Source organism: Dendroctonus ponderosae, unplaced genomic scaffold (assembly GCF_020466585.1).
Source record: "Dendroctonus ponderosae isolate FM_Combo_2020 unplaced genomic scaffold, Dpon_F_20191213v2 Dpon_F_20191213_4, whole genome shotgun sequence".
Lineage (NCBI taxonomy): Eukaryota > Metazoa > Arthropoda > Insecta > Coleoptera > Curculionidae > Dendroctonus > Dendroctonus ponderosae.
In genome coordinates, this window is record NW_026018611.1 from 4,111,415 (window position 1) to 4,121,021 (window position 9,607).

General features: G+C 35.4%; 2 protein-coding genes across 4 annotated transcripts in view; one reads left to right on the top strand and one right to left on the bottom strand.

Annotated features, from left to right (window-relative positions):
* Positions 1-2,237, bottom strand: part of LOC109544101 (osmotic avoidance abnormal protein 3) — a gene marked incomplete at its 5' end in the record, with an annotated part of 9,572 nt that extends 7,335 nt beyond the window's left edge. For all 3 annotated transcript variants that reach the window (XM_048665712.1, XM_019914141.2, XM_048665713.1), the window contains 1 exon segment: positions 1,678-2,237.
* A 385-nt stretch (positions 2,238-2,622) lies between these two features.
* LOC109544079 (AP-3 complex subunit delta) lies at positions 2,623-7,442 on the top strand. The gene is made up of 19 exons (XM_019914112.2): positions 2,623-2,993; positions 3,055-3,150; positions 3,201-3,329; positions 3,383-3,523; positions 3,582-3,711; positions 3,766-3,905; positions 4,060-4,133; positions 4,216-4,364; positions 4,420-4,565; positions 4,618-4,819; positions 4,886-5,057; positions 5,117-5,394; positions 5,458-5,605; positions 5,664-5,817; positions 5,874-6,121; positions 6,181-6,327; positions 6,385-6,469; positions 6,531-6,699; positions 6,755-7,442. Exons 1-19 carry the CDS (start codon positions 2,898-2,900, stop codon positions 6,838-6,840), a joined length of 2,790 nt encoding a protein of 929 aa, XP_019769671.2. The 5' UTR covers positions 2,623-2,897; the 3' UTR covers positions 6,841-7,442.
* The last annotated feature ends 2,165 nt before the right edge of the window (positions 7,443-9,607 follow it).

The following is a 9,607-nucleotide window of genomic DNA, read 5'->3' on the forward strand; positions in this document are numbered from 1 at the left end:
TGGTAATATAGAGAAAAATACAAAATTGTTAAATAATCTTTAAAAAATCGTTGATTTTGGGATTCTTAGGCCGTCGTTTTAAAGAATTTGATGAGCAAACTATTATCGCAAGTTCAATTTTATTGCATAAAATAATATTTACTTTCACTGGAAATTATGGAAAGTTGTACGATTCATAAAAGCGTGCAAATTTATTCCAGTGAAAATATATAAAGTGGTTATCATACTGTACTAAAGTATGAAACAAATTGCTTCTAAAAAATTAGATGAAAAATCCAAGAGCGTGTTAATATAGAGAAAAGCACAAAATGTTTAACTAATCTTTGAAGAATCGTTTAATTTGGGATTCTTAGGCCGTCGTTGGTTGGAATTTGATGAGAAAACCGATGTTGGCAAATGCAATTTTATTGCCATTAAATAATATTTGTTTTAAGTGGAATAAAAATTCGTTCTAGTGAAAATATATAAAGTGGTTATCATACTGCATTAAATTATGCAACATTCGTATAGCGTCCTGTTTTATTCATCCAAGGTTGATTTATTTCCGAAACTTCTTATTCTAATGACTCATTAGACGTTCTAAAGGCTGCTTCATATTCCAAAGAGATTGATTAAAATTCTTCGTAGAAAGCAAGGCCAAGGTTAAGATTCAACTCTGATTACTTCGAAGTGAATATAAATTATTCATTGATTTTTCAGTTTATTTATGTACCTTTGCAGTGGCTTTTAAAAAATATTTTGTCTTCTATTATGCATCGTTAACACACTCGAATTGTGACAAGCAAGTCGATAATTGCTCATTTATTACTCACGCCAATGTTTGTCCAATTGCATGTCTTGAGTTTCAAACTGACCAGTTTTCAAGTTCATAGACATTTGGTTTTGTTAGGAATTTTCCTTTAATTCCTGCAATTAATTACTTGGTTTTTTCATATGTTTTTTATTTGCGTCCAGAATAAAGGAGCATTAAAAGTTGCATATTGGGGGCCTTTTATTTAGGGCATGATCGTCCATGATTTATTGTCTAGTTCAAATTTTCTATTGTCATGTGGTTATTATTATCCAGGGAATATATCGACCCGAGCCAAATAAGGCCTTTTGGGGCATTCAATTTTATTTTTCAACATTTGTTTATTATAAATTATTACTCCCTTTTCCTTTATTTATTTCTCAACATTGTCAACATTGAATTTCTCAACATTGAAAGTAACAAAAAGTTCTGCACAAAACAGGTCTCATACGTAAAACAGTGATAATTTAAAATCAATTCAGGTCAGTAGGGCATAGTTGTAGCCCTTTAGGTACGTGTGAAAGCGTTCATATGCATGCAAGTGATGTTGAAATCCTTCGACATGCATTGTTTTGTACGCATTTATATAAATAACAGTAGTTTAACAGTGTTTTATCACACACGTGGTAGAAGCTGGTGGTTTTTGTATTTTTTGCCATTAAAACACAATTTTTTAGAAATTATTTCAATGAAATTTTAGTGGCAAAGGTCGAAGATTGTCGATAGAATTATTGTTGGATTTTGATTAAGAAAATTATTGTACAAAACAAAAATGTGCATGTGGATTTCTTCGAGATTAAAACATAAGCAGATAAAAAAATAAAAACATTTTGAACTTTATATTAAAGCCAGAGCTAATCCAACATTTGAAATATTAATCAACTTACGTCTTTGCTTTAATATTCACATCCGAAAGCACCGGTCAATTTATCGACAAATCGTTTTCACCTTGCGGCATTTGAACTGTTTGACATCGACCGGATACCGGAAAAAATACACGTTTTTCTCCCTGGACGCCGATCTAAACCACAATGCGGCCGTCGCGGCGCTCTTTAATACCAAACTGTTTACAGTGACCATTGGCTAACCCCTCGACCCGCGTCGCGACGACATGCATAGGCGTAACAACAAAACATTTCTTTCCATTAGTTTTCAGTTACATTTTGTTAGCTTTTTTGCGTTATTTTATTAAAATTGATCAACTGGGTTGTTGCGCGCTTTTCGCATTTTCTCCTGAGTCAACACTGTTTACTTTCAAGATTTCGGCTATGTTTAGCCATCATCAGGAGCTCTGGAAGGAAGCAGAGTACCTTTACCGCTAGGTCTAAAAGTTGTGTTTTTCGAAAGCCCCCTTGAGTAAAAACCCCGCTAATCTGGTAATATCTTATAGACTGCAGGATTTCAGTAACCTCAACCACAACATTTATTAATATTTGTATTTTTTTGTTAAAATTTTTTTCTGACCACAGTCGGCGCTTTATATAGGCCTCAAAACCTCATACGATCCTTTCAATATTAACTATTACTAATGATTCTCGTGAGTGACGTGAATCGGTTAACTCACTTCCTTTGAGAGACCGCATTTACTTTGCCACGTCAACGTTAAATTGTAGTTTCCTCTTTCTAATTTTTCTTTTCTTAAATTAATTTGAAACTATTTTAAAACCCGCAAAAATCTTAGGTTTATATGCGAACTGTGAATTAACGATAAACTGTTAATTTCATATACAATGAAGAATACTTAATCCACTGATGTAAATCCAGCCTGATTCAAAAGATGCCGCATTTGCGATGTAAATGTGGTCAGCAGAACGCTTGAACTACTGTCGGACTGGTAGTGCAAATATCACTGTCAGCGATAAGTTTTGACATTAACGTGGCAAGTGGATGCAAAATATTTATTTTCTGTTAGTCCTTTTATTGGGAAAAGTATTAAAAAATGGTGATTTATCTGTGATACGATCTGCTGATGAATATCCAGTGGAAATAGTTCTAGTGCTTTAATCGCCAAGCGCGAGTGTGAATAGTTCCATTAGATGCAATTCTGCAACTCATCTGGATGAAGAGTTTCTAAAATATTGTTGGCCCTATTTCAGAAATACGAACAATGGCTTTAAAGAAAGTTAAAGGGAATATCGAACGAATGTTCGACAAAAATTTAACCGATTTGGTGCGGGGAATTAGGAACAACAAGGAAAATGAGGTGAGATCAGCGGCTGGCGGTTATCCAAACTCCAATTTCACCTAAAACTCTTCGATTACAGGCAAAGTACATATCTCAGTGCATGGAAGACATTAAGCAGGAATTGAGGCAAGATAATCTTGCAGTTAAGAGCAATGCCATCGCCAAACTGACCTATGTGAGTAGTTTCTTCATTCACAAACACTGATAATCAAATTTGGCTTTCAGCTACAAATGTTGGGCTATGACATCTCTTGGGCAGGCTTTAATATAATCGAAGTGATGAGTTCGAATAAGTTTACCCTAAAAAGAATTGGCTACTTAGCAGCCAGCCAATCGTTCCATTGCGATTCTGAGGTACTTGCTGCCTTAATTGTGTTTATTCCACGACTTCACTAAATTCATTCTAGCTGCTCATGCTGACAACCAATATGATTAGGAAGGAACTGAACTCCCAAAATCAATACGAAGCTGGGCTGGCATTAACTTCACTTAGTTGTTACATTAGCACGGATTTGGCCAGGGACTTGTCAAACGATATTCTTACTTTGGTAAAAAAGCCCGCTTCTAAGTGACTTTAAAACGCCAAAAACCCCTGTTAAATTCCAGCTAAGTTCAACGAAGCCCTACATAAGAAAGAAGGCTGTTTTAATGATGTATAAAGTCTTTTTGAAATATCCTGAGGCTTTGAGGCCGGCTTTCCCGAGACTGAAGGAAAAGTTAGAAGATCCTGATCCAGGTACTACTCAACTAGTAAACGTTTCTTGATTTTGATTTCCCCACTGCTTCGCAGGAGTCCAGTCTGCGGCAGTGAATGTGGTTTGCGAATTGGCCAGAAAGAATCCCAAAAACTACCTGAGTTTGGCTCCAGTGTTTTTCAAACTTATGACTACAAGTACAAACAATTGGATGCTAATTAAAATTATTAAACTTGTAAGTAATCATTTCTTCCGTTGGCGAATTGCTCAATTTCTGTGTTTTTGATAACCAGTTTGGTTCCTTTACTCTTGAAGAACCGCGAATAGGACGCAAATTGACTGAACCACTTTTACATTTGATTTCAAGGTATATTTCGGGTTTTTTGTAGTTTGGTGCTCTTACTCCTCTAGAACCTAGGCTAGGCAAAAAGTTGATAGAACCTTTAACAAATTTAATTCACAGGTGGGTAAAAATATGTCGCCGGCTTAGTTGAGAGTACTTTGCAAGTCACTGGAATTTTTGTTACACTTATTTTAACTTTTAGTACTTCAGCGATGAGTTTATTGTATGAATGCATCAACACTGTAATAGCGGTTCTTATAAGTATTTCATCTGGGATGCCAAATCATGCTGCCAGCATACAGTTATGCGTGCAAAAGCTCCGGATACTCATTGAGGATTCAGATCAAAACTGTAAGATATAGCTGCGGAAACTGCGAGGCAAATGTTAGTTTTTTGGGGATTTTAGTGAAATATCTTGGACTCCTTGCCATGTCGAAGATCTTGAAAACGCACCCGAAAAGCGTACAAGCCCACAAGGATCTGATTTTGCAGTGTATGGAAGATAAAGACGAATCTATCAGGCTCAGGGCATTGGACCTGCTTTACGGAATGGTCAGTTTTGAAGTGCGATGTTTTCTAGGTGTTAATGACTGTTCCGATTCAGGTGTCCAAGAAAAATCTAATGGAAATTGTGAAGAAACTCATGGTCCATATGGATAAGGCCGAAGGCACTGTTTACAGGGACGAGCTGCTTAGCAAAATTATTCTGATCTGCTCCCAGAATAACTATCAATTTATCACCAATTTTGAGTGGTATATTACAGTTCTAGTAGAATTAGCCCAGATGGAATTCGGAAGCAAACAGGGTAGGTTGCATTGGTTTAGTTACCACTGAACAGGGTTGCTGATGTTTGGTTCAATTTTTCCTGCAGGCCATGTAATAGGATCGCAATTAATGGACGTTTGTATACGAGTGCAAGCCATAAGATCGTTCGCAGTGACTGAAATGGGACAGTTATTGGAAGTGTACACTTCAACTTCTCAATTTACAATCATGCAGGAGGTCCTGTATGCGGCTGCTTGGTTAACAGGAGAATTTGCTAGGTAAGAACATTTCTTCCTTCTCCTTTATTGGTCGATTTTTCAAGATTTCCATATTCCAGCGAGCTGGAAAGCCCCGAAAACACCCTGCGCAGCATGTTAAAGTATAAATCTTTGCCGCAACACATCGAATCGGTTTTCATTCATAACATCGTAAAACTGTTTGCTCATATAATGGAAAAACATGAAGCTGCAGGAAATTACGATGCTATTTTGGAACTATCCGATTCCATTGCCTGCAAAATGAACGAAAGCATCAAATCAGGGGAATTGGAGGTCCAGGAAAGGGCCAGCACGGCTTTGATCATCATCGACATTGTTAAGGAGGAAATCGCAGCAAGTAACTTTGCCGTAATTTAACAAAGCAAGCTGACTGTTTCATGAGAAGCACTGTCTCTTTCAGAAAACAGCTCAAAACTGATGGATGATATAGAGGATCCCCTAACAAGCCAGCCTGAAGAGTTGGTGGCAAGCGAGATTTTGAGTTTATTCAAAGGCGAACTTAATCCAGTAGCGCCCAAAGCGCAAAAGAAGGTTCCCGTCCCGGATGGGTAAAAAACGGGCTTCCGCAGTTGGCTTAACATTAATACGGTAATTTCCCTGTTATAGACTTGACTTAGATGCCTGGATTAATGAGCCAATACAGTCCGAGTCGGACTCAGACAGTGAGCCGGACAATACAGAAAATTTGTTTGTAAAGTCGGAAAAATTGGATTACGGCAACAAGTATCAGTACGAGCCCACCGAAGAGGATATTAAGAAGGTGACTTTCTAAGAAAATCATCGTCTGGCAGTGGAAGCATGCAGTTGTTTTTCTAGAACCGAGAAGCTCGTAAATCCGAGCAACAGAATAATCCCAATTACCTCAAAGGCAGTCTCGACTCAGAGCAAAGCAGCAATGGGCATGATAATGTCGAAACTATCTCAGTGGCGGAGCTAAATCTCGATCTGCCCCCGCTGAGGGTGTTGGGCGAAAAACGGTCCGACAAATATCTGAATCTTCACAAGGACAAGACCAAAGGCAAGAAGAAAAACAAGAAAAAGAAGAAACACCGAAAATCGGAAAGGTAACTTGTAGTTTCTGATGTGAGTCAAACTGAAAACGGGGTGTTTGGGACATTTGCAGCTCTTCCGATGAAAACCTGGATGTTGCCGCAGTTGTCGAGGTGAAGCAAGTTATGGAACTGCCAGAAGGAGCCACACTTTCGGACTCAGATAGTGATCATCATCGGCTGGACGATCCGCACAGGGCGTTAGATATAGATCTGGATCTGTAAGTGGCAAAACCACACATTTTATCTATCTAATCAAACGAATTTTGCATTTTTAGGCCTCCCATTAGCGAGGTTTTGGCGAAAAAACCACCAGAAACAGTAGATAGACCCCAAAAGGAAAAGAAAAAGTCAAAAAAGAAAGTTGGTTTGATTAAATTTCACTTAAAAATCTCGTTTCTACACCAACGTTTTAATGTTCTAGGAAAACAAAGGTAAAGAGAAGAAGCCCGAGAAGCATAAATCCGAGAAAAGGAAAAAGGCCAAAGTGGAAAATTTGCTGGAACTCGATAAAGGTGCAGATGGTGAGCCCAAAGCGGAAAATAAGACCAAGAAACCGAAAAAGGATAAGAAGAAATCAAAGGAAAAAGGAGGTAAGTTAAAAACAGCCTAATTGAAATGTGGCGTTATGGAATGACTGATTTTTAGCCAAAAGTAAGACTAAAAATTCCACGTCTGGTTATGAGGAGGCTTTGGGTATATCAACTCCAACTAAAGAGATCTACCCGAGTTAAAATATTTTATGTTGCAATAGTTATATTTTTTATGCTTTAGGATTGAATAAAACATTTAGTTAACTAATGATTTACAGTTAAATCTCCATGGTTTGCAGTTGGGAATTTTACCGTAATTCCATACTTGTTCAAATGTAAATCTATCGCTAAGAATGCAAGGTTTTTAACGAATTGTTGGAGACAGGAATTGTCCATTTTAATGTTAAGACTTAAGCTCTATTGAACAACAATAATAGGTTTAAGTTTAGGTGTTAGTCAACATCAATCTTCATATATAGATGATTCTATTTAAACATCTAATTACTGTCCACCTCCGGTTTTTCCTGTCTAGAATGTAGTTCCTTAATAGTGTCCTTAAACTCCAATTTCTACTTGGCTCGAATTAAAATCACCACTTTTCTCGGTCACAATTCAGCAATGAACCAAAGATAACGAGGAACATTTCGGAAGAAATCATGACGTTTTAACGGTTGTTGATTTGTGATTACAATCCTAAAACGCTTATATCCGTATATTGTCCATTAAATTATTCGTAACCATGTATTACAAATTATAATCAAACAACAAGGTTATTTTAAATGAATTAAAAATGCTTTTATAAATATAGTTTTTTATTTGCATTAAATCCATATAGCTTTCCTTAAATCCATAAAGTGATGATGATTGTCTAGATGTTTTATAGAGATCTTTAAAATGTACATTTGCCGGTGAAAGTTGAGAAACTTGTCAACGTTTTTTTTTCTAAATTGAGTAATCGCTTAGATAAGTTTACTTGGCATTTCAAACCTGAGTTTTCAATAGTTTTTGGAATTAAAGTTGAATAATTCCTTTCGATCGGAAACTACAAGCATTTATGAGCGATTTATCACTGTTTATCTTTGCTGTTCTTCGAGTTGGATCTGCAGAATATAATTCATTCCTTTCTTCGTTGGTGTGAAAAATCTCATTCTTTCTGTGGATTATATGTAAATAAATGTATTATTAATTAGACACTATTCAGCTTAATCAGTTGAGATGACGGGCGAGGTTAAAAGCGGTTTGTTGTAGAACATCGCTTGAGTTTTTTTCTTCAAAGCATTTTTGATTTTTCGATTGATTCATCATATCTATTTTTAAATTTAGAGTTTATTTTGTTTTCCCAGTATTTGTTGGCCACCATAGAAAATAAAGCGATTTACATAATTTAGCGCACATTTACAGTGATTGGATTAATGCCTGAAAATACTTAATTGCAGCTAAGAATATTTATTGCGGTTTATCTACTTAATAAGTATAATAGTTTATTTTTATTTGGAATAGGAATCAATATCCCACGTGTAGTTTGGGATTTATAGGTTTTTTGCAAAAAAAATCAATTTTATCAGCAAAATGTAAAGAAACTTAATTATTAAATATAAGAACTAAAACCAATTCGTTTTTTAAAAGAATCAAAACTTACTTCTGAATTCAACAAGAAAGAAGCACTAAATTAACTAACAAAATCCTGTTTTTTTATTTATTTCAACAAAAACGCAATGTAATGAAGTTTTTTCTTAGGAGTAATTTAGAGTTTTTCCGGAATGAAGAAAAGTTCTGAAAAAATCAGCGAAACTGTTTCTAAATTAAGTGGTGGAATGTAAAATATGTATTAACTAATCTACTCCCTTTTTAATTATCAAACTGTTTCAAATACTATTTATTATATGTTTTTACTGTATTCTAAATTCATCTAATAAATGTTTTAATCCCTATTTTCAAATCCTGGCAAATACTCAAATGGCTTGTCTACTAATCGGTTTTTTTCTTTTGTATACAGATCCGATATTTATCCTTCCAAGTTTTTGCAATCCCAACCTGTCGGCGAATCGAATGCACAATTTTCGAAATTAGCCCACTTATTTCTGGTAGGGAAACGATCGAATCAACGGAAATTGTAAGCAAATTTCCAAAAAAAGGGTTTGTTTGGGTTAATTTCATCAAAGCGATAGAAAACCATAATTGGCCCACTTCCTTGGCTCGTCTTTTGATAACCCAAAAAGCGTCCATATAAAATAACATTTACCGAAGAGTCAGAGGATGATTACGGTATGAGTTAGAATTCGGTGAGACGATGATGGAAGTTTATAGGAACAATTCCAACAAACTGTTTTCAATGCATATCCGCAGTATTTGGCTTAGTGCCAGGTGGAAAATAGGCAGCGATTTAAACTCTTGATTTATTAGTTCTTTTTTTATTTTTCTAGTTTTTGCAACTTTTTTCAAATTTTTTTACATTCAGTAATGTATCGCACACTTGCTGTGAATTATGAATTAAAAAATAGAAGATTTTGAAATAAAAGCTGAACATTTTTTACGATTTTCCCATCTTGAAATGCTGATTTCTGTCCATTCCCATAAAATGGCATAAAAGATCAATTTAAGTTGTAGATAAGTTCTATATTGTTGAGGCGGATTCATTTTTTACAAACTTCTTTTTGGGTATTTCGCCTCAAAAATTTTTTACTTTAAAAAAGACAGAATTTCCTCACGTTTTTATTACAGATTGATAAATTGTGCTCCTATTTCGCAATAAGAACGAATTATTTATCGAAAAGTAATCAAGAACTATCACCTAGAGGGTATCCTGCGACATTTGAAAAATTACCTTGAAAAATTTCAAAAAAATTAAAATTAATTTTTTTACTAATTGGAATTTTCTCTTACAGCTTGAGCCTAAGTGTGTCTCAGGATACCCTATAGGTTCTTTATTACTTTTTGATAAATAATTCGTTCTTATTGCGAAATAGGA